At 37.6% G+C, this 26,397-nt stretch overlaps 1 protein-coding gene across 16 annotated transcripts in view; it reads left to right on the forward strand.

Annotated features, from left to right (window-relative positions):
* ppp1r42 (protein phosphatase 1, regulatory subunit 42) overlaps nt 1-26,397 on the forward strand; it is a 107,549-nt gene that overhangs the window by 27,688 nt on the left and 53,464 nt on the right. For all 16 annotated transcript variants that reach the window (XR_011352256.1, XR_011352259.1, XR_011352255.1 and 13 more), the window contains exon 6: nt 17,758-17,875. Coding sequence is in view for 10 of the 16 variants with exons in the window: in XM_069921326.1 (XP_069777427.1) it covers nt 17,758-17,875 (118 nt within the window). In the remaining 6 variants the exon portion in view is untranslated. The remainder of the gene's footprint in view (nt 1-17,757; nt 17,876-26,397) is intronic.

A 26,397-nucleotide genomic window follows, 5' to 3' on the forward strand; every position in this document is an offset into this window, starting at 1 on the left:
AAATTGAAAAGAGATTATAAAAGAGATAGGTCAAGTAGCTTTTTCTACATTTAACTCTAAAGCTAGGAGAGTGGCAATTTTATTTAAAATAAAATGTACCAGTTAAAATTCAAGATACAATTCAAGTTAAAATGCAGATCCGGCAGGAAGGTATCTTATAGTTAAATTGTCAAATATTTTCTGAAGAATGGACTTTATTGAATATTTATGCACTAAATTTAGATCAGAAATTTATACAAGATACTTTTTTAAACTTAGTAAATGGACATGAAAATGTTTTGGTGGGTGGTGATTTTAATTTTTGTTTAGAACCTGTATTGGATAAGTCTTCAAGAAATAGTGAAATCAAAGGCAGCTAAAACATTGTTATCTTTAATGAAAGATTTTAATTTAATTGATATATGGAGAAGAATGCATCCTATGGAAAGGGATTACTCTTTTTATTCTACCAGATTTGATGAATATTCTAGAATTGATTTTTTTTTTCATGCTTTCTGCTCAAAATCAATCAAGAGTGATTGCTGTGGATTATAAAACTAGATTATTATCCAACCATTCTCCTCTTTTAATTGAGCTGGAATTTACAGAAAAACAACATTTAGTTTATAGATGGAGATTGAATTCTTTATTATTGAAGAGACCAGATTTTTGTTTATTTGTAAGACAACATATTCAATTGTTTTGTGAAACTAACTTGCATTCAGTAGATAACATGTTTGTTATTTGGGATATATTGAAATCTTATTTACGAGGTCAAATTATAAGTTGTTCTTCAAAACTTAAAAAAGAATACATGAAAGATATAGACAAATTGGAAAAGGAGATAACTTTATTGGAAAAAGAAATTCAAAAATCTTCCTCCTGAGGATAAATGTAGAATTTGACTAATTGAAAAAAAATTACAATATTATACAATGTTAACATATAGAACAGAGAAAATGAAATTACGAACTAAGCAGAAATATTATGAGTTAGGGGAAAGATCACAAAGTTTTGGCTTGGCAATTAAAAGTGGAACAATCTTCTAGAACAATTAATGCTATACAACAGGATAATGATGAAGTGATATATAAGCCACAAAGAATTAATGATGTATTTAAGGAATTTTATGAGGAGTTGTATACATTTGATTCACTACAAGATGAAGAGGCTATAGATAATTATTTGTCACAATTAACATTGCCATCTTTGACTCAAGAAAGTTTAGATAGATTAGAGAGTCCTTTTACTGAATAGGAGATTTATGATGCACTTACTAGTTTAAATAATAATAAATCTCTGGGTGAAGATGGGTTTCTAGTTGAATTCTATAAAGAGTTTAAAGATTTATTGATTCCATTATTTATCAATGTAATACAACAGGCTTCTAAACAACATTGTCTTCCAGAAACATTTTCTATGGTGATAATTATGGTTATTCTTAAAAGGATAGAGATCAATTAAAACCTACTTCTTATAGACCTCGATATCTGTTAAATGTAGATTATAAAATTCTAGCAAAAGTATTGGTGAATAAGATTAATGAATATCTTCCTGATTTAATAAATATGGATCAGGTGGGTTTTTTGGAGAATATAGTAAGGTTATTAAGTATAATTCATTTAGCTCAGAAAAAAAGATTTTAGTCTTCTTGTAGCTTTAGATGCAGAAAAAGCTTATGATAGGTTAAAGTGGGATTTTTTATTTAAGGTGTTAAGTAAATTTGGTTTTGGTATTAACTTTATAAATTGGATTAAGGACTTGTATAGAAGTCCCAAAGTTAAAGTTATTACTAGTGGACAGATATCTCAATCTTTTAAATTAAATAGATCTAGTAGGTAGGGGTGTCCTTTATCATCAGCTTTGTTTGCTTTAGCTGTAGAACCACATGCACAAAAAATTAGAAATGATCAACAATTCAAAGGATTTGAGATAAATCAGATTTATTTGCTGATGATGTATTAGTTTATTGAACTCAACCACAAATATCATTATCTAGACTATATAGTCATTTTGGGATACAAGATAAATTGGGATAAAAGTGAAGTAATGGAACTTGTAAAAGGTGATTATTCACAATGTAGACAAGCAGTTTGTTTTAAATGGACAGATAAGATTAAATATTTAGGTATATATTAATATTAATTTGAAAAATTTATATAAATCAAATTATATTCCATTACTTTAAAAATATAGAGGAACATTTAAATAAATAGGTAAGTTTACCAATTACTTTAATTGGGAGAGTTAATTGTATTAAGATACTTTTCCACAACTTCAATATTTATTCCAAACTTTACCTATTATCTTTACCTCAATTTTTTTCATGATTTCAATAAGCAAGTTATGAAATTTCTTTGGAAAGGGAAGATGGCAAGAAAGTCATTAGAAAAATTAACATGGAAATATGAACAAGGAGGACTACAACTTCCAAATTTTAAGAATTATTACAGAGCAACACAATTAAGATTTTTATGTTCATTAAAATTAGACCTTCATGGTGGATATTGAACTAAATAAGATAGGAGGAGTTAAACTAGATGAATTTATTTATAAATGGGCATTTAAACCCAAAGTAATAGATAAGGAAGTTCCAATACTAAAACATTTGTTGACTATCTGGAATAAAGTTAAACTAGAAACTGATGGATATATTCTTTCATTAAAAACACCATTAATTAATCTTTCATTGTTTTTTTCAAAAGATAATCCTTTTTAAACATATGGTAGCACAAGGGAATCTCTAATTTGGGGGATTGTTATGTTAATAATAGACTGATGTCTTTTTATCAATTAATGATTAAATATGGTATACCTTACAATACATTATTTTGTTATTTTCAACTGAGGGCTTATTTGAAAGAGAAATTGGGACCAGAAATTATTTTAAAAGATCTTTCAAATTTGAAATTAATTATGGCTTATGGAATGATTAAAACATTTATTTCAATTGCATATATATTATTATAAGAACAGACACCTAAAGTAGGTTTGTTAATTCAAAAGAACAATTGGAATGAGATTTGGACACGATAATAGTTGAACAAATCTGGCAAATTTTGTATAAAGAGGTTATAATGAATACTATTAATGATTATAGATTACTTCATTATAATTTTTTACATCAATTGTATATTACTCCTCAGAAACTGGAACTTTTCTTCACTCGACACGGTTTTGTTGAAAGGTTAACCCTTTTTGGGTTTCTAATAGTACATTTTTACAACAGATAACAGGAGTGAATTTTCTTTTAAATCCTGAATTACTTTTGTTAGGAAATTTTGAAAGTGTTACCCCTAAATTATTGTTGTCAGATTCCCAATTAAAGTTTTTTAAGTTGGTTTTGGTAATAGCAAGAAAATGTGTTACTGTAACATGGAAATCTGATGTTTCATTAACAATAGATAGATGGCATGTTGAGATTCAAAGTTGTATTCCATTAGAAAAAATTACGTATGATTTAAGGGATAAATATTCTTTATTTTTGCAAATTTGGGGTCATTATGCTAAAATAATAAAATTAAAATTATGATTTTATTAATTTCTTTCTTGATCAGTGAAGTTTTCCTGAAAAAAATATAACAACTTTATGATGTTTTTGAGGTCTTTGAGTGTCAACTGACGCAATTAATTACATGTAATTGTTTTTATAATGAAATATCTTATATTTTAGATTTGGGATTAGATTAGTTTGGGGGGAGGGTGGGCTAATAGGGTTCTTTTGTAGTTTTATGAGCCCAGAGGACCCCAAAACTCAGCAGCAATAGATATTCACCAAGACAAATTGTTACATAAATAAAAGTCGCCTTTTTCATATTTATCTTTAAACATGAAAACAGAATCACACTTTAACTTGTCACTATTGACTTAACAAACTAACTTAACCCCCTTCTAATTCTAAGCGCACATGTATGTAATGTGTGTGTAAGTTCAGAAAAGTTCTTTGATTCACAGTCCAATCTCACTTCTCATTCCTACAAGTTCACTGGTTGCAGGCAATTCTTATTCTGTGCACAGAATTTAACATTTATAAAGTTCACCAAGCTTTGGTGCTTGAAAGGTAAATGGTTACCGCTCAGGAAGATTCTTGTCAGTTTTCAGAGATGTGTTGTTCGCTGGGCACCCACAACTGATTCCTTTTTTAAGCCCCTTCAGTGTCTTGCCGAAGAATCTTGCCCCATCAGTGTTCTCCAGATGGTAACCTCTTTCTTTCAGGTCACCACAGAGTTCCTTTTTGTTTCTCTTATTTCAAGTGAAACATTAGAGAGCCAGTCCTCTCCTCTTGCATGAACCACAAGGGCTTTGACCAGGCTGAACTAAACACTTAGAACCCGTCTTCCAAATGGGGTTTTCCACAACCTTTCCAGCTTGTCTTGTTCCAGTCCCAGCTGCTGCTGCTGACTGTAAAACTGCAGAACTGATCTCTGAGTGTGTCTCTCTCTCTTTGCAAAATCACCTGACCCTCCTAGAACAGCAAGTTCTACTCCAGTCTGTGGCTCTGACAAGTTCTTTCATCTGTGGCCTTTTTGTAAACAACAATCCATTAGTGAAGTCTCTGGGGCACCCACCAAAGCTTTTGCAAAGGCTATGGGGCCAACATGTCTAGCATGCACAGAGCTCCAGTATTTTAAATAAGATCTGTTTTAAAGTTTTGGTATGTGACCTACACTAAAAAAAACCTTTCCCAATTTATCTCCCAAAAACATATGTATATACAATACAAACACAACATAATCTCTCACCACAAAGAAACCCACCCTCTGCTACATCAGAAGGTGGTGCATTCAGGATTCATTCCAAACCCATATTGGATAACATTTTTCTTTGTGTCACTGTTATTTCTTTTTATTTTAATAGATCTAGATCTCAAAGTCTCCCCTAAATGAAATAGCCTCTCATCATCCATTTTATCCAGACCTCTCATCATTATATATTTCTATTAAATTTTCTCTCAGCCTTGTCTTCTACTTGACTGGAGAATAAAAATACATTACAATATATAAGATAAACATGTAGGACAGAAAAAGCTATATTAAAAACTAAACAACAATACTATGAGTTGGGTGAATGGGCACACAATGTTTTAGCTTGAAAGATTAAAACAGAGGAGTCATCAAGAATGATAAATGCTATAAAAACAGAAATAGATACTAGTATATAAGCAAAAGAAATTAATGACATTTTTTATACAATATTACACGAAACTATACAAATCAGAATTATGAGATGAGAATGAAATGGAAGAATTTTTGTTGAATGTTGAACTTCCAAGGCTGGATGAGAGAGAGAAAGGATAGAAGTACATACTCCCATCACAAGGGAAGAAATCGAAAAGGTCCTGGGCACTCTTCAGGCTAATAAATCACTGGGAGAAGATGGATTTCCACCTGAGTTTTATAGACAATTTAAAGAAATATTAATCCCCCCTTTTAATGGATGTCATGGGCCAAGCTGTGGAAACACAGCCCATCCTGGAGTCATTCTCAACCATGATTATTACAGCATTACCAAAAAAGAATAGGGACCCACAAAAACATTGTCAAACAGACCACTATCCCTGTTAAATGCTGATTATAAGATACTAGTGAAAGCTTTGGCTAATAGGTTAGGACAATACTTGCCAAAACTGATACATAAGGACCAGGCAGGATTTGTTGAAGGAAGGCATTCCTCAAATAGTTTAGGAAGATTATTTAATGTAATACACATGGCTAAATCTGAACAAAATCCAAATATTACAGTCTCCCTAGACACAGAATAAAGCATTTGACCATTTGGAATGGCCCTTTTTATTTAAAACACTGGAAAACTCTGGAATAGCTGAACCATGGATAAAATTGGATAAAAATTTTATACCATAAACCACAAGCTAAAATAATAACAAATAATCAGATGTTGGCGGTGTTCCCTTGAGTAGACAGGGATTCCCTCTCTCCCCAGTGCTCTTTACTTTAGCAATTGATCTGCTGGGATAGATAATGAGAAGGGATCCGGATGTAAAGGGCTTCAAAGTCGAGCAAGAAGAACACAAAATCAGTCTATTTGCTGATTATGTGCTATTTTACCGATCAGACCCGGCTAAATCTATGGAAAAATTACAAGTAACACTCGAAAAATATGGAAGAATATCAGGCTACAAAATAAATATGGATAAAAGTGAGATAATGCATTAACAAATTTTGAATATGAAAGATACCAAAAAGGAAATAAATTTAAATGAAAGGTGGATGGAATACAATATCTTGGAATAGCAATTGGCAATAACTTGCAAAATCTGTACAAACTAAATTATGTTTCTTTTCTTGGGAAGATAGAAAGAGTCCTAAAGAAATGGAGAGACTGACCGATTACTTTGGTGGGAAGGGTTAACTGCATCAAAATGGAAGTGATGCCAAAACTGCAATACCTTTTTCAATTGCTGCCTATTCTGTTAACAAAAAACTTTTAAAAGCTACTAAATAACCATGTTAGATAGTTCCTATGGAATAATAAGATACCGAGAATTACATTGGAAAACTGACATGGGACTATGGGCTGGGAGGACTCCCCCTCCATCTTGGGTTCAAATGGGAATGTACTCAATGGAGGAGGGGGAAGCAGAGGACTTTATCTATAATTGGAGTTTCAAATCACTAAAGAAAAAGATGGATAACCCCATTCTAATACATATTATTAGAACATGGCAAGAAATTAATGAATGTGTAGAAAAAAAGTAGGAATATCAATAAAAGTGCCATTGTGTAAAAATGTGTTAATGCCTATGAATATGGTCAATAGAATATTAAATTTGTTGTATGACAAAGGTATAAGATATATTAAGGACTGCTACATAGAAGGAACTCGTGTCCTTTGAACAATTAAAACACAACTATGGAGTAGCCATGGGACCTTCTGTTTTCTCCAGCTTAGATCATTCTTAAGAGAAAGATGGGGATCAACCTTGACCCCACCTGAAATTAGTGAAACTGAATGAACAGTTTTAATGGGGAATACATCTACATTTGTATAAAAATGTACTATGCTCTTCAGAGCGAAAGTATAAAACCAGGGTTGCAGAGGTCAAGGGAAAGATGGGAGTTGGACTTGGTGATTTCAGAAAGAAACTGGTCAGATTGGTGTAAGGACAGCGTGACATCAATTATAAATGCAAGATATGGACTGGTTCTGTATAATTTTTTTTACACCAATTACATCTTATTCCACAAAAGTTACACAGATCAAAAGTTGAAATTTCAGAGATGTATTTCAGATGTGGGATTGAGACAAGAACATTTTTACATGCCACGTGGTCGTATGTGAAATTGAGGCCATTTTGGCAAGAAATCGCAGAAAAATTAACCAGGATAGCAGGGGTGGTCTTTACAGGCAAACCAGAGCTATATATACTAGGTAATTTCATGGAAATAATTGATCAAATATCAAATTTCATAAAAATAGCATTGGTTGTAGTGAAAAAATTTATCACGATCACTTGGAAGTCCAATTCCTTTCGACTTACAGCATGATGGACTGCGGAAATGAACAGCTGTATACCTATGGGAAAAAAAAATCACATATAACTTAAAGAATAAATATGAAACTGTTGTCAAGGTCTGGCAGCCATACCTGGACCACATAGGAACTCAGATACAGTAATAAAAAGAAACAAAAAAAGGTATAAAAGTAACTATCATATATACAAAAACATAGTTTCCCCAACTGTATTCTATATACTTAAAATATATGTAAGCTCTGATGGTGAATGGATCTGTATGTATGGAAGGGGAGGAGGGAGGGAGGGAGGGACTGTTTTGTTTTTGTTGTGTTTGTGAGAAAAAAGTTTAATATATTGTCTATTTAAAATGTCACTATGTATAATTTTTGAAAAAAAATAAGATGTTCAAAACAAATCAGAAAATTTCTAAAATTTGCAAAAATGTGCTACTATAAAGTCATGCAATCTTCTTTATCCAGTCTACTGTACGTCTAGGTTAGGGACCATTCCAGCTCCCTCCTTAAGACATCTAGTAAGTTGCATCCACCAGACTAACATGCATCATGTTCTAGACACTCATTGCTTCAAGTGAGTTTTTATTTTCTATTTAAAACATATGTCCATAGCTTAAATCACTGCAGTCCTCTTCTGCAGCCATTCTTACTGGAGGCCCTGAGGGCCACTGCACATTGAAACCTTGTTTTCTTTTCATCTCACATAACATAAATATTTTTCATGTACTTTATGTAGTAGGTAGGAGAGAAGTATAGAAGAAACCAATTGCTTGGTGTGCTCCCTTCTGTACAAAAATGTACTTGCGGTATATAGGACCTGGCCTGACTGTGTTGATATGTTGGTATGGACGCTAAAGAACTGAGCTCGTGGTGCTTGCTTAGGACCGCTGTGAGTGTCTCTTCCCGACCATGTGAGTCTGATACAAATTCTCCTGGAATCATCAAACGCACCATAGACCAGCTCTGCCATTGAGGTACCTATATCATCCTTGGGTGCCATTCATACACCCAAGAGTTCCCATGGCAATTCATCAACCCAGTTAGGTTCCTGCAGATGTGCCATAAGGGCCAATTTCAAATGCCTGTGGAATCTTTCTGCTAGTCCATTGGATTGTGGGTGGTATGCAGTTGTGTGGTGCAACTTGGTTCCACATGAATTGGGCACTCCTGTCTGATGTGATGTGTGCTGGCAGACCAAAATGTGCTATCCAAGCAGCAATGAGGGCCCTGTGCAGGTGTTGGTAGTCATGTCTGCCAGTGGAACCACCTCTGTCCACCGCATGTCCCGATCCCCTATAGTGAGAAAAAAATGGGAACCACATGATACCAGCAGGATGTCTACAATGTCCACATGTACGTGGTCCAACCTCCAATATGTCAGCTCAAAAGATTGTAGTGGGGCTTTCATGTGTTGTTGGTATTTGGATGTCTGGCAACAAGTGCATGTCTTCACCCAACTGCTGACCTGTTTTCAAAGCCCGTGCCACACAAATCTGTGGCTACCATCCAGACAATCATTCTTATCGATGGATGTGCCAACCGTGTACCACGTCAAATATCTGCTGATTCCAGGCAACCGGAACGATTGGGTAAGGACAAAAAAAAAAAAAAAAAAAAAACGATTGGGTAAGGACATTCTTTAGATACGTCATAGATGTTTGAGCTCCCCCGGGCCTACCGAAATTTTTTCCAGTTGCAGGTTCAAGTTTGCTGTTCCGTGATGTGGAACTTCTTCGTCTGCCTGTTGTGTTTTCACAGACACAACATAGTCCATCCTTTGGGCTAAGATCTGCACAGATTGTATGGTGGGCAAAACAGTGCATCTTCCACTATGTTGGCCTTTCTTGAGATGTGTTCAATGGCTGTCATGAACTTGGAAATGTATGATAAATGTCTATGTTGATGAGCCAACCACAGATCTGATACCTTAGTGAAAGCAAATGTAAGCAGCTGGTGGTCTGTAAAAGCCGTGAAATACCTGTCTTCTAGAAAGTACCTGAAATATCTGATAGCTAGGTACAGTGCCAACAATTCTAGATTTTAAAAAAAAAACACTGCTCTTGAGTTCTGGAGGTCTTGGGTGCTTGCTAGAGAAAGCCAATGGTTTCTAATGTCCTATCGATGTACTTACTGTTCAAGCACCCCTCCTATGCCGTACTAGATGCATCCACTATCAGGGCTGTCGGAACATCCGTTCTTGGGTGGACCAGCAATGCAGCATTAGCTAGTGCTTCCTTGGCATTCTCGAATGCTGCTGACAGTTCTTCATCTCAAGTGACATCCCTTGCCTTGGATGGCACCAGGGTGAAGAGGGGACACATTATGTGAGCCATTGATGGTAGAAACCAGTGATAAAAGTTCACCATTCCAATGAACTCCTGGAGGCCTTTAACTGTGCAGGGCTTAATGAATGCCCGGATCACCTCAACTTTTGCTGGTAGTGGCTTTGCTCCATGTTTCTTGATTCTACGGCCCAGAAAGTCGATGGTCACTAATCGAATTGACACTTGGCCTGATTGATGGTCAGTGCAAACTCATTCAATTGAGTGAAAAGCTTGCGCAGGTAGGACAGATGTTCATGACGATTGAGGCTAGCAATAACTATGTCATCTAGGTATATGAAGGTAAAGTCGAGATCGTGTCTCACTGTCCATTAAACAATGGAAATCTGCACGGCATTCTTGAGCTGAAAAGGTATCCTTCTGACTTCAAAAAGGTGAAAGGATGTAATAATAGCTGTTTGTCAAATGTCATCTGGATGGACAAGGATCTGATAATACCCCCACACCAGGTCCACCTTGGAAAAGATGCAGGGTCCCGACAAGTTGGATGCAGAATCCTGTAAATGCGGTACCAGGTAGCAATCCGGTGTGGTAACCTCATTCAAACTGTGGTAATCACTGTAGAATTTCCATGCACCTGCGACCTTGGGTACCATGTAGAGCGAGGATGCCCAGGAGCTATCAGGCCATTTTACAATACCCATGTCCTCCATCCTTTCAAACTCTTCTTTGGCCAGACTAAGTTTATCTGAAGGGAACCTATGAGCTTAGGCATGCGACGGTGGCCCTCCAGTTGGTATGTGGTGCTGCACACCATGTTTCAGTGTCGCCAAAGTGAATTGTGGCATAATTATTGTGGGGAATTCCACCACCAACCTGGCAAATTCATTCTCCAAAAGAGTAATGGAGCCTAAATGTGGGGCTGGCAGCTTGACCTCACCTAGGGCGAAGGTATGAATGAGCCTTCATTCCTCTAGATCAGCCAGCAGGCCATGTCCTCTGAGAAAATCAGTTCCCAGTAGCGGTTGTGTGACCACGACCAATGTGAATGTCCACATGAACTTAGTATTGCCGAACTGAAGCAGGATCCTACACATGCCAAATGTTTGGATAGCACTGCAGTTTGTGGCTTTCAATGATGGCCCGGATTTTCTATTACGTATGTCACACCACAAAGGGGGAAGCACACTGATCTCAGCCCCTGTATCCACCAAGAAACACTGGCTGGAATGTCTATCCCAGACATATAAAAGGGTGTCTCGATGGCCAGCCACCACATCCATTAGCAACGGCTGACCCCGGCATTTCCCTGAAATGCACAGGGATGTTGGCAGTGGCGAGCTTCTGAGTCCCATCGTTGATAAAAACACCAATGGATGCTCTCTTTGTCCCGTTGTCTCCTAGCAACTGGCAGTATGACAACAGATTTGGTCGACCCTGCTGCCGGTCTAATGTTGGAGTTGCATGGCCCTGCTGCTGTGAGCGAGATCTGGTGACCTGTCCTACGGATGTCATGCTTTCTTGCTTAATCCATAGAATGTCAGCACGGGCCGTGACTCTCCATGGGTCACTGAAATCCTCATCGGCCAGCAGTATGTGGATATTTTCTGGCATCTGTTCCAAGAAAGCCTACTCAAACATGAGGCAGGTCCTATGCCTTTCTGCTAGTGCCAGCATTTCATTCATGAGCACAGAAGGGGTCTTGTCTCCCAAGCCATCCAAGTGAAGTAAATGGGCTGCTTGCTCACGTTGTGACAGGCAAAAGATATGGATGAGTAGACTCTTGAGTCTGCCACAGGAAATCAGAAACTCGGCATGCTGTCTCTTGATCCAGGGCATTTACTACATGTGGTACCGCATGGAATCAGATATTATCTGCCCCAAATGGAATTGGGCTTCTGCTTGGTCAAACCACACACATGGTTGTAAAGTCCAAAATGTTGGCACTTTTAGAGCCACAGCATGCATCGAAGAAACATTTTTCATGGTGAGGTCCAAATGTCGTTTGGACCATTGGGGTCACCAATGTACCAAAGTATTCTATACTGAGCTACTATAGACATCAGTGTACATGTTGTGGAGCCTAGTGCAAGACTGACATCTCCAGGCTTGCATGCTGGGCTTATGTACATCACTGCTTCTGTCACATGAATAATCAGTGATGCCATCAGCCCAGAAAAAACCTGTGTTGGATGCAGGTCAATTTCCTGTGTTTTCCACAGCACGTCCACCATTTTGGGAGCTGGTTCACTTGCTGGTAAATGGGTTGCCACAACATTAAAGGTTCACATTCAGGTCCCAAATGCACATGCATCAATGTTGTATTCCTGTCACCCTTTACCATGGTCGGCTATAAAATAAAATGCGCGCTTAAAGCATTGATGTCTCAAGTATTTCTAGGAAATAACAAAAAAGTATGCCATTAATACTAAAAAAAAACAATGAATGTATAAATCTCTGCTTACTCCCAATTTAGATTTGCAGGCTCAGTAAAACAAATAACTGAAGCACATACATGGCAAACTTTAAAGGTCTATAGGCATATATATATAATTATAATCATTAGCCTTATTTTCCATGGTCATATAATAACCTGAGCGCATAAGCTTGTACAACTTTTCATGTGCTATTAATAATTGGCTAATTAAAGTAGCAAATACAAATCATTATTATTAAAATAAAATTAATATATTCAACTTAGAATCCAACTTAGAATCAACTTATTCATCCAAGAAAAAGTAATTAATAAAAAGAAAAACAAACTGAAATAAGTATAAACCAAACAAGTACATTATCTCTTCCAATTAACAAAATGGTGAGAAGAGTCAGACTTCACCCAACCAAAGAAAAAAATAAAAAGCTTCAGACACCAAATAGACTTGATGTTGAAGGAGAATCTTCCAAGGATCTTCGTGTATCTTTTACTGAATTCAAAAACTTTTTGAGACCATCGAACAGTGTAATTCAGAGGTGTGCTGGATATTACAAAGCAGGTTTGAAACCTTTCTTGTATAGTTCAGTTATGACTTCACTATATTCTGTACACATATTCATCACTTCAGGACAAAAATTGTCTACAAATCTGATCTGTTGCTCACGATATTGAAGAGTTCCTTTCCAATGGGCTTCACGAATTACAAGATCTTTTATTTATATGAAATTGAAGAATAACCAAACATGGTTGGCATCCTGGAGCTGGCTCGTGAATTAAAAAGTGATGTGCTCTGTTGAGCTCAGGCTTAGAAGGAAATAACTCCTTTCCAAAAACTTCCAAAACATCTCCAGTTTCAGTATTTTCAGCTAAGCCCAAAATTCAAATATTCTGTTTTCTGCTTTTGCTCTCTAAGTTGATAACTTTCAAAGTTAAAGTTGTTAGCAGACACTCCCGAGCAAAGTTTCTCTAGTTTCTCAACATGATCATTGACTGTTTCAAAGTCTCGCTCCATAGATCCCTGATGAACATCAATATCTGAGAACTTTTTTAAGTGTAGATTTGACTTCACATTAACTTTCTTTTATGGTTTCAGTTATCTCTCATGTGTGTTTGTTTAAAAGATCAGAAATGGATTCCAAGGTCAGAGTAGGCATCTCATCCTCTTTTTTGCTATTTTTCCAGCTTTAGTGCTCCTCATCGTCATTAAAAAATAATTAACAATGATAAGTAACAAGGAGGAAAAGTATAAAGCACTTTGATTCAAACAATAGAAATGAATGAATGGAAGAAATATTTTTAAAAAACAGGAGCTCCTAACTAATGCTGCTAACCCATGCAGTAGCCAGCCAGATGTCCTCTTTCTCTCGCTCTTTCTTTCTTTCTCTCTGAAAGGGTTAAAATAACCCTAATAAACAGTGAAAAACTATGCTACATTAGAATGGACTTTCCATTTAACGAGTCAAAACAACAGCGTCTCCATTCTGTCCGAGCAATTATAAAGGAAGATAGTCACAATTCTCTCTTTTTTCTTTATTTTCTCTTTTTTCTCTTTTCTTTTCTCTTTCTTCTCTTTTCTCTTTTTTCTCTCTTTTTCTTTCTCTTTTTCTCTTTCATTCTCCTTTGGTCTCTCTTGGTCTCACTTTCTCACTCTCTTGCTCTCGCTCTCTCACTCGGGCTCTTGCTCTCTCACTCACTTTCTTTCTCACTCGCTCTCTCCTTTCTCACTCTCTCTATTCCCCTGTCACCTTTCCTGCATCTCTGCATTCACAGAGCCAGCCCCCTCCACGATCAATTCTCACTATTCCTCTCCTGTCCTCCTATGTCCAATTATTACCCTTTGTCTTTTGTTTTTGTTCCTCCCCTGGTCTTTCTTTCCTTCTCTTCAGCCTTTAAATTCAGACCCTGCCTGCTTTTTTACTCACCTTGAAGAGTTTAGGCCTGAAATGTCGATTATGTATCTTTACCTCGTATGGATGCTGTTAGACTTGCTGAGTTCCTCCAGTATTTCTGTGGTTTTACTACAGTTCAGACAAAGTTTGTTTACCTGAATGATAGTAGTGAACCAATTGCATTTTAATGTCAATCCCATAGTTTTCATTAGGGTCATATTTTTGCTGTCCACTGACTGGACAAGAAAGTTTTATAAACTTATCATCTTTACAAAGTTCTATTCAAGCAGGTTAGACTTGCTGTCTTTCCTGAATGGACTCTGGCTATCCTGAAAGTACTATGTAGTTAAAACAGAGACAATCCTAATCCTATTTGGTTGTTTTGAACAGCCTATGCATAGCAGTGTTTGTGGGCTCATATTGCCTGATCCTTATTATTTTTGTTAATTTCTAGTCTTTTAGCACTATTTAATGTATAGGCTCACAGTCTTTCAAAATTTTAACCTTTTTCAATCATGTGGAAAAGGTTTCAAAAGCCTGAATGAAATATAAAATGCCTTTCATACCGAATACCTAAACTGACCTTGAATACTTTTGTCCTTTAACAAGTTGCAGGAGGAAAATTGAAAATTCATTTTAAGTCACCAGTGTAATATTGGAATATTTTATTATAAAATAATATAGATCGATTGTTGTAAATATATTTTTTTGAATCAGAAAAATGTTTCTCCTAATATGTATTGAAGAAATGTGTGTGAAAACAAGCAAAAGTTTAACCTGATGACAGCTTTTCTTTTCAGTAGTGAGGAACATTGCAATTTATGGTGTAATTATTGGACTTTGTGATTTACTTGTCAGTATTTTTTTTCTAAGTATTACATTTATAAAATCTTGTCATGTGATTGATTGGCAATAGATTTTATCAGAAAAGATAAATTTATTCTGCTGACAATTTAGTCAGGAAAAGCAAAAAAAAAAAATAGATTTTTTAGAATAGATTAAGACAAACTGTCAGCTGGTTGACAAATTGGTGTCTGTAGATGCAGTTAGTGGTGTTGAGCAAGACAGCAAGATAAAGATTGGAGCACAGTGGTCAAATACAGGTTCATAACTAGCCATCATTAGCTGAAAAGAAAGTCTGTTGGAGTGTCTGTGGAGGCAGTTGCTGTTCGTGCCTTGAATATAATTTGCTCTTGAGTATTTTATGGCAGACCTCTGAGTGACGAGTTTGACACGATCATTTATCAAAGCAAAATAAACCCTCATTCTGAAGAAGGTCCCTTTAGAACTGATTATCGAATAGTTGGAAAGTGAAGCCACTTTATTAGAGGCAGGGAGGCAATGTACAATAAAACTAAGTCCAAAGGGTAATTATATTTCCATCAGGACTAATGGCCAGTTAGGTTAACACAGATTTTGATATAGTTGAAACTGAGTTAACTGTCAGTGAAATCAACCAGTAGGTAGATTTAGGTAGATTTTGTTCAAAGATGAACAAGTATAATGATGTTTTATGTGTGCATTCAGATTTTTATTTAGAATGACAAAAATACATGAAGAAAAAGAATACCGAGGCATTATTTATTTTTTAGTTTAGATATTTTAAATTTAAAGATACAGCATGATAACTTCTGGCCCACCTGCCAGTGCCACCCAAATACACCAATTAACCTAAAAACCCCTTGTATTTTTGCAGACAGCGCCAGATTCAAACCTGTATTGCGGGCACTGAAATAGCATTGCGCAAACTGCAATGCTAACTTCATCCCTGATTATTTAGAATTATAATTTAATAATGCTTGTTCTTGTATCTAATGTAGTGCAAAATCTGATTTGTGAGTAAAGCATTACATTTTATTGTTATCTTTAATAATAAGCATACATTATGAAATGCTTTGAGCATCTGGTGATGGAACACAACAAATCACACCTCACAGAGACCCATTTCCTTTCACCTGCAGACAGAACCATTCCACTGATGATATTGTAGCTTTGCACCTCCACTCCGTCCTTTCTCACCTGGAGAATGACACCACATATACCACGCTGCTGTTTAAATTTTTTTAAATTTAGACATGTAGCACGGTATCAGGCCATTTTGGCCCAAATACACCAATTATTGGGCAGCCCGTGCTGCCCAATAACACCCAATTGACCTTCAACCCCTTTTACATTTCAACTGGTGGGAGGAAACTGAGCCTCCCAGAAAAAACCCATGCAGATACAGTGAGAACATACAAACTCCTTACAGACAGAGCGATATTCAAACCCTGGTCATGATCATTAGCGCTGTAACAGCATTGCGGTTACCAGTATGCTAACCGTGCCGCCCCATTCATTAACTTCAGTTTGGCATTTAAAACAATCAGACCCCAGAGGTTCATGGAGAAGCTGTCTTTGTTGGAACTCAACGCTCCTCTCTGTAATTGGATTCTGAAAGACAACAGAAGGACCAAAGTTTATTCAGATTGGCAGGAGTGTGAAGCACATCGCACTGAGCATTGGCGCATATCAGGGCTGTGTGCTCAGCCTACTCTCTTTCATGCTACTGACCCATGACTGCAATGCCTGATCCAGCTTCTACAGTCATCAGGTTTACAGATGACACAACAGTAGTTAGCCTCATCAGCAATTACAATACATCACACTACAAAAAAGAGGTGGAAAATCTCTGAGGAGATCTCGGAGGTGAAATGGCACGAGAATAGCAACCTGAGTCCCAACATAGACAAGATAGAGAAGATGATTGTGGACTTCAGGAGGACCAGGGACAACACCCCTCACCTACACATTAATAGCTTGATAATGGTGAGATTGGAGAGCACAAACTTCTTTGAAGTCCACGTACGAAGAGGCCTATTGTGGTCACACAACGATTCTCAGGAAGGCACAACTGCAATTGCACTTCCTGAGAAGACTAAGCCAGGCAAGACTACCAACCATCATGTTGTCAGTTTTCTATAGGAGCGAGCATTCTGGCTTGCTGCATCTCAGGGAGGTATAATTGCTGTTGAGTATCAGATTGGAGGTCAATCCATAGGGCCATAAGGGCAGCAGAGAGGATCACTGGGGTCACCCTCCCCTCCCCCACCCCCAACTATCAATGTGATCTTCTGGGATCATTATATAATGAGGCCTCGCAAAATCAGTGAGGACTCTTACCATCCCACAAGCAGCATCTTCCAGCTACTCCTGTCGGGTAAGAGATACAGGACTATCGGCCAGAACCACCAGGATGAGAAATGGCTTCTTCCCACGGGCAGTGAGACTGCTGAATGACTTTGAACTATTCATTCTTTGCGACTTGGCTATTTATTTAACTATAATATTTAGTGATTTTATATTTGTATATATACTGTGCATTTTTAAAATCATTTGTATGTATGTGTGGTATGTCTATGTGTGTGTTTGCAGTGTTTTGCACCAAGGACTGGAGAACTCAGTTATGCTGGGTTGTAATTGTACAATCAGATGATAAATAAATAAACTACAGTTGCATAGCTTCTTACAATGTATTCTATTGTTTGCATATTTTATTTGCATGGTAGAAATAATTTAAAAAATATGATACAGCTGACAATATTCTATTTATGTTGCACTTTTAAACATTATGATCTATTAATGATGAATGTTACAACTTAAAAATGTTAATAAAACTGAATAATCTATTTATTCACAAATCCAGGAACTGGAATATGTCCTAAGCCATTGGCAAAAAATATGGTATCTGAATCTAAGTGGAAATCCTGTTTGCCAACAAGCTAAATACAGAGATAAAATAATGGTGATGTCTACATCCCTCGGTAAGAAATGGTTTATGTAATTTTAATATACTGATGAGCTCCAAAGATATTGTGTTGAATTTTACAAGTCAACTCTCATATTAAAATCCTATTAGCAGAAACTGTAAGTGGTGTATAGCTTCAACTTACCTTTATGTAGTATGCTGTATTTTTATGGTCCAAAGAATTTGACAAATCCTGTAACTCTTTAGAACATACCAAAAATTAATTAAAAAGAATCATATTATGTTTAATTAAATTGAAACCAATATTTATATTTGCTCTTTTAAGCAATTGACATTCCCAAAAAACCCAATGAGTCACATACAACATTGTTCTACAGTGTTTGTCACTGGGAAGCTCATGGGAATCTCACACTGTTCACATTTGAATTAAAAAGACATAAATCAGTTGATTTTTGTATAATCGTCATTGAAACAGCAACAACTTTCATTTATGTGGTGCCTTAAGCAAGGATTTCCCAAATTACTTGAGGCAAAAGCAAAATTCATTGTTGGTACAAAGGCAAAAGGATCAGAAGTTCGGTTGGGAAAATGAGGTTAAGGAAATTAAATTAGTGGAAGAATTTAGAAAGGAGAGAAGTTCACAAGCAAATTCAAAAATGTTGTGTTGGTGCTTGAGCACACAGCTGTTCAGCAAAGAAGAAGGAATCTCAATATCTGAAGAACAGATTTCAGGGCAATTTGTGCAACACTGACAAAAGAGTTAGGACAAATTGTGATCAACTAATTACTCTGTGGTCAGACCACACTTTGATGATTTTTTGCACTTTTAACATTGAGATGCAAGGCAATTCAAAAACTGGAGGCAATGTAGAAAATAGCCATAACATTGATGCCTAGAATTACAAAGAGTGGTTGTAAAATGTTATGAACATAAGAAACAGGAGCAGGAGTAGACCATTCGGCCCATTGACCCTGATCTACCACTTGATCTGTCTGTGGACTCAGCCTCACTAACCTGCCTTTTCCCTATAATGCTTCCTGAGCTAGGGAGCATTCTTGTGCTAGGGAGTGCTTTTTCTGCAGCAAGAGCCAGCATCCCTGAACTCGTTGCCTGGCTAAAGACTCAGTGTGTTCCAAGGGTTTGCTGCGCAAGGGGAAGCCCGGGGAAGTCTGTGGCCTGCATCGCTCCCAGATCTGATTCCAGCCCCAAGCCGTCTGCCCTGAATTCATCTGAGCCCACTTGCTGCGCTACACACTGACGAAGGGTGGCAGTGGCAGTGAGGAAACAGCACGATAAGGCTCGATGGCCATCTTGTCACAGCCCAAATTCAAACTCAGCGTCATCATTGTCAGAGGAGGAAGGAGGGCGGCCATCTTGCCACGCCACGAGGTTGATGCCATCTTACCCACACAGGGCAACCCAGGACAGTGGGGACCACTCTAGTGAGGAGTATGAAGTCTCCGGGTCCTAGCCTCGATGGTCCTAGCCAGACTTCACAAGCACAGCAACTCCATAGTGACTGTGAAGGTAAACAGAAGACATTCCATTAAATGCCTAGTCAACACAGGATGTGGGAAGAATGCACAAATTTCTTTCAGACAGCAGAGGATTCAAATGGTTGTTGGCACTGTAACAGTGTCACACTAACTGCTAAGTTTTATATGCTACACTTGGGTCCCTCTTCGAAATCATCATTGTATATTGTGAAAAATTGCAGGCCCAGCATCGACCTATGCTGCACTCTGCTCACCACTGATGGCCAATCAGAGGAACATTGATTTATCCCAATTCTCTGCCTTCTGTCCTCTGTTAACTAATCCTCTATTCGTGCTGATACATTATCCCAACTCTATGCACTCTTATCTTACAGATTAGTCTTTTCTATGGCACCTTATCGACCACCATATTTGGTGTTTCCCTCTATCCACTCCATTTGTTATATCCTCAAAGAACTCCAGTAAGTTTGTCAAACAAGATCTGCCTTTCCTGAATCCATGCTGCATCTGCCTGACGGAACCATTTCTATTCAGATGTTCCTCTATTTCTTCCTTAATGATAGCTTTGAGCATTTTAGGGACTAAAAACTTTAAACTAACTGTCCCTTTGCAACAGAAGGGTACACATGGGATCTGGAAGAGTTCTCACTTTAACATATCTTGTCAAATCTTAGGATTTGTTGATGCTACTATTGTATATTGCATGCTGTGTCACAATGTGCTTCTTTTGACTTTATCATGGATGGCCGCCTGGTATCCCTGGTCCACCTAGAAAATAAAGACTGACAAATCTAAAAAATAGATTATGCTCCCTGCACTCTCCAGTTTCTCTTTCTACTTTTGCAGTATGAACATCTTTTGCAGAGGCAACTTGATTTAGTCGAGAAAGGCTCTTTCTGACGTTATTGTGGAGCTATGTTCTGCACACTACTTGCACTTCTCTTTTTTTGGAATATTGATCAGAGTAAGAATTCATCTCTGCTCATACAGAGGAAATGGCAATCGAAAACCACAATCCTACAGGTCCAGAGTGGATCAATGCGGAGAAAGTCAGCATAAGATTTAATACTCCAATTATAGAGGAAACCAATTTTTAGGCAATAATCTTTTCAATGGAGTTCTTTATAACACATATTGAACTGTGGAATAAAAATACTTTAAATAAATGTTTAATGTTGAAACAATTCCTTTGCTTAAATGTGCTCAAATTGTTGGAACTATATGTTAATATCATGATCACAGCATTTTTTTTACTTTCTATCTCAAGATTAAATCCTTGCCAGAGAAATGCAGAGGATGATCTCACCGCTGAGCATAGTTTTCAGATAGGTTATCAGGTCAAATGATTATTTTTTAATGCAATTTATTGTATAGCTAAACAAATGCACATTTAATTTCAGATAGAATCACGAAGTTACGAAAGAGAAAAGTAGCATTAAATTAACATAAATTATAAAAATACAAAAAACACAAATTCCGGTGAGGTCAACAACCCTTGCGAAAAACTGAAAAAACTCAGGTACTTCTTTGATCCCAATCGTTTCCCTGGTGAGATGGATTGTTTCATTTCCTTTAATCCAAAGGGATGAAATTATATCTGTGTACCTATGTGTTTCAGATAAGTTGCTACACTCTAACAACTGTGTCGTATTTCCTCCTGAAATCGTATGTGATTTTCTCCAGGGGAATGCAACTCTGCATTTCCATATTCCATCATGAAATATTTAGTTGGGAGACAGACTTCCATGTAACCGCTATACGCTTCCTGGCTACTGACAAGGTGACCTTCAAAAACTGAATTTAGTATTTGGAGAGTCTAAAACTCACGTCCCCAATGTCTCTCAGAAAGTACATTTCTGGATCCTGTGGAAAATCCACCTTTGTAATCTTTTTCAGAATGTTCCCCAGGTCCTCCCAGAAGGATCTCACCTTGTACCCAGCCAGTGGACAAAGGTTCCAATCTCCACACCACACCTAAAGCACATTTCCAAGATTTCTGGTTTAGATTTATGTAATTTTTGTGGTGTGATGTACAGCGGGTGCAAGAAATTGGAAAACACCAAGCTGTTCCTGGCATTATTAACTGTTGTCATGCTCTCCAGACACAGGTCTGACCATCACTCCTTGTGGATTGTTGAGCCCAAGTCCGACTCCCACCTTTCCCTCGACCTGAGTAAGCCTAGCTTCGGGCCATCACTTTGGAATATGGAAAACATTATAGAGATAAACACACACTTTCCCCCTTCGAATTAGGATCTCCATGTCATTGCACATAGGCGGGGTGTAATGACATGGATGATCCCAATTTGTCAAAATTTTGACCAAACTTTGAGATATTTTGTTCCTGGTTCATAGTACCAGATGTGGCAATACAAATTATACTGCTTTCAAATTTTTTGAGGCAAAATGCTCATCTCTACAAATATGTTTCACATGTAGGTCCAGCAACACACAATGATCTTCTGTGCTATCCATGCCCTTTGTTCTAATGCACTTTCAATATCATTGTGCTTTTATTGAAGACTTTAAAATTATGAAGGGTCTTGATAAAGTAGATGGGAAAGGTTCTGCTTATAGTTTTTGTCAAAGGTTTACAAGTCTAAATTTGTCCCTTGGAAAGTGAATAGGCTTGGAAGCACCGAACAGTATTACAGTTATTGGAATAAGCAACTTGTTGTCTGTCCCTGGGAGTATCGGAGGGGTTTCAAGAGAGACAGTTGGCGCTTATTGTGATTTTTTTAGATAGATTATTTTGCAGGGTGTGGATATTGATGACAATCCTGATATTTATTGCCAATTCTTTAATTATCCCTGAACTGTCACAGTTAAAAGTCAAGCAATTTGTTGAGGAATGGAGTTGAAAATAGGTCATATCTGGTAAAGAGAACAGATATTTTAGCATGAAGAACACTGATAAATGGATTAGTTTTGAGGCAATTCAGAAGGTTCATTGTTACCTTTACAGAAACTGGATTAGTTATTTGAATTTACCCAGCCCCATGGTAGAATTCAAAGACATGTCTGCAGATAAATCCATGCTCAGATTGCTGGTCTAGTAACTTAACCTCTGCACTATTGTGACCAGAGTAAATAAATATTAAAAGTAATTGAAGTTAAGGGGCTAAGAATAGTCAGAAAACTTGATAGCAGGATTAGTTTAGATAGTTCTAGCAAAAAGGTGGACATTTGATTGGTTGAATCCCCTTGCTCTAATCTGTTAATTTAAAGATTCAGAATGCCTTATTTACTATTTTAAATTAATATGAAATTTAAATAAATCAGCTACAAGCATATTTGCTTGTAAACAGATCTAATGTTTGAAATGCAACAATTTTCAAAGAATAAGGAACTGAAGGGACCCAATAGTTTCATGGAGTGAAATGGAGAGCAATGTTCTGGGTCAGAACACTTTTTAGGGCAAGAATGGGAAGGGACAGGTGAAGCAAAAATGGGGAGTGTGAAAGGAAGGCACCAGAGAGACTGAAAAGGATTAGATACTGAACAAAAGAAATAGATGAGGAAAAAACCATGGGGATGGGATGGTGGAATCTGGAATGAAAATTGAGTACGTGAGCAGATAAACAACAAATGGAGGTAGGGTTGACCTGAACTTGGAAATTTTAGTTTTCCTGCCTTGATTTTTCAGATAAGCAGTAGAATATGATGCACTCGTGTCAAGCTTACATTGATATACTAAGGTTGGGGTAACAGCATATCTTTATGGAAAAAAACAATTGGATGACAGTATTATTTTGTCTAACAACATGTATGAATGTACCACCACAATGGAGTAAATTAGCTGGCAGGATCTGATGTAGGATCATTGTACAGTATTTGTGTGGAGATCAAGAAATTATCTTGCAATATAAATGAAAAATTCTGGAAATACTCAGTAGATCAGGCAGCATGGGGAGAGAAAGGAATAGTTTACATTTCATCAGAACTTGGAAAAATTGAAAATAAATATGTTTTAGTATACAAAGGACCGGAGAGGAAGGAGTAAGAGTTCAGTGATAGCATTGAAGGCAGGAAAGATTGCATAACAAAGGTAAGGCAAAATAAGATGATAATTTGAGTAAATGAGGAGGTTGGCTTCTCGGTGAAATACATGGGAGAAGTAGAATGATCATTTGAAAAACCCCCCTGACTGCTGTAAATCTCAAATAAAGAACAGAAATTGTGCAAATATTCATTATCTTTCCAATTCTTTATTGCATTATTTTTGATGACACAACCTTTCCTATCATTCCAGATGAAGGGTCTCCATCCAAAATGTTGACTGTCCATTTCCCTCCACAGATGCTTACTGGCCTAATGAGAACCTCCAGTCCTTTATTGTTTTGCTCAAGTTTCAGCACTTGCAATCCTTTGTGCTTCTTAAACCTGTTCTCAACTCCTCTTCTAGCAATTCTTGCTTCATCCTCACCGATAGTCATTATCCTCCCTGCAACATCAACTCCATGCAAATGCAGGAGATGCATGATTTGGCTTTTTGCTTCCTTTCCTTTCCTCTGACCCAAATACATTTTCCAAGTGAAGTAACAATTTACTTCTACTACTTGTAGTATCCTATATTCAGTATTCACAGTATAGTCTCTTCTTTATTAGGAAGGCCCATATAGACTCTGTAATTACTTTGGGGAGCACTTCCATTCATTCCATATGCTTCTCATTACCTGTCACATGAATTCTCCTTCCCAATCCAATTTTGATCTTTCTATTTTCATCCTCCTAAATTATTCCAAGAAAGGTAAACATACGGTCAAGGAAAGCATCTCATCTTTTGACTAGATGTATTCAGACCCTTTTGAATTCATCATTATGTTGGACGAATTCAAACAGTAAACCTCAGCAGTTTATTTTTGATTCATAGCTAATGGTTTTTTTCTTTGATTCATACAGCGACCCAGAATTTCGTGCTTTCAACCATATCCCCTTACCCATGTTATAAGTATCAACAATGTTTTGACAATTTCCTGGTGTCAGTGTCCTAACCAAAGTTATCCTATTTCTCAGTAATGAGATCCTGTTTTGGGGACTAATTTCCACCAATTCTTCTTCTTTGGCTTGGCTTCGCGGACGAAGATTTATGGAGGGGGTAAAAAGTCCACGTCAGCTGCAGGCTCGTTTGTGGCTGACAAGTCCGATGCGGGACAGGCAGACACGGTTGCAGCGGTTGCAGGGGAAAATCGGTTGGTTGGGGTTGGGTGTTGGGTTTTTCCTCCTTTGCCTTTTGTCAGTGAGGTGGGCTCTGCGGTCTTCTTCAAAGGAGGTTGCTGCCCGCCAAACTGTGAGGCGCCAAGATGCACGGTTTGAGGCGTTATCAGCCCACTGGCGGTGGTCAATGTGGCAGGCACCAAGAGATTTCTTTAGGCAGTCCTTGTACCTTTTCTTTGGTGCACCTCTGTCACGGTGGCCAGTGGAGAGCTCGCCATATAACACGATCTTGGGAAGGCGATGGTCCTCCATTCTGGAGACGTGACCCATCCAGCGCAGCTGGATCTTCAGCAGCGTGGACTCGATGCTGTCGACCTCTGCCATCTCGAGTACTTCGACGTTAGGGATGAAAGCGCTCCAATGGATGTTGAGGATGGAGCGGAGACAACGCTGGTGGAAGCGTTCTAGGAGCCGTAGGTGATGCCGGTAGAGGACCCATGATTCGGAGCCGAACAGGAGTGTGGGTATGACAATGGCTCTGTATACGCTTATCTTTGTGAGGTTTTTCAGTTGGTTGTTTTTCCAGACTCTTTTGTGTAGTCTTCCAAAGGCGCTATTTGCCTTGGCGAGTCTGTTGTCTATCTCATTGTTGATCCTTGCATCTGATGAAATGGTGCAGCCGAGATAGGTAAATTGGTTGACCGTTTTGAGTTTTGTGTGCCCGATGGAGATGTGGGGGGGCTGGTAGTCATGGTGGGGAACTGGCTGATGGAGGACCTCAGTTTTCTTCAGGCTGACCTCCAGGCCAAACATTTTGGCAGTTTCCGCAAAACAGGACGTCAAGCGCTGAAGAGCTGGCTCTGAATGGGCAACTAAAGCGGCATCGTCTGCAAAGAGTAGTTCACGGACAAGTTTCTCTTGTGTCTTGGTGTGAGCTTGCCTATTTCTCAGTATATCCTATTTCTCAGTAATGAGATCCTGTTTTGGGGACTAATTTCCACCCATTAAGTTACTGGAAAAACTACTTGGCTACCCGCTAAGCTATATTGCCATGCTTAACCAGCTGTCATACCTGTCAAAACCATTATATATTTCTGATATAAAATCTGTTAAGAAATTATAGATTTTTAAAAATTAAAACAAAATCTGAGTAGATTCCTTTGATTGGATGAATGAATGCTTACACCTGCTCACACTCCAACTTTGGGTGTCCAGGTCAAAGACATCTCAGATTGAGTTCACGATATTCTGAAAGGGGAGAGCAAGCAGCCAGAAGTCAAGGTAGACATTGGTACCAATGGTGGGGAATAGGGTGTGGTTCTGCAAAATGAATAAAAGATGTAGGTTAAAAAGTAGAACCTCCAAGGTGACAATCTCTGGATTACCACCAGTCCCACTTGAAGGTGAGAATAAAGGAAAATGAACACATGGCTGAGCAGTTGATGCAGAAGTCAGGGTTTCAGATTTATAAACAATTGGGATTTCTTCTGAGGTGGAGGTAACCTATACAAGAGAGACTGGTTACCCATGAGCCATAGGAGGACCAATATTCTAAGGGTTATATTTGCTAGATTCATTCAGAAGGCTTTAAATTCATCCAAAATAGAGAGAAAGAAAAAGCTAAGAATAGCAAGGAAAACAAAGAAAATGTGTTGAAGCAGAATAAAATGGAAGAAGCAAGCATTGAGATAAGAAAGACAAACTTTACTCTTTATTTTAATGCAAGAAACCTGTCAAGAAAAGAATATAAGCTTAAGATATGGATAGGAACAGAATCAGAATCTATTGTCATGAATATGTCATGAAATTCGGTGTTTTATGGCAGCATCATAGAGCAAACATTTATATTATAACCTTCTTACTATAAATTTAAAAAGATAGTAGTGCACAAAAATTAAGGCATGTCTTTGTTTCATTGATTAT

This window comes from Narcine bancroftii, chromosome 2 (genome assembly GCF_036971445.1).
Source record: "Narcine bancroftii isolate sNarBan1 chromosome 2, sNarBan1.hap1, whole genome shotgun sequence".
NCBI classification, from domain to species: Eukaryota; Metazoa; Chordata; class Chondrichthyes; order Torpediniformes; family Narcinidae; genus Narcine; species Narcine bancroftii.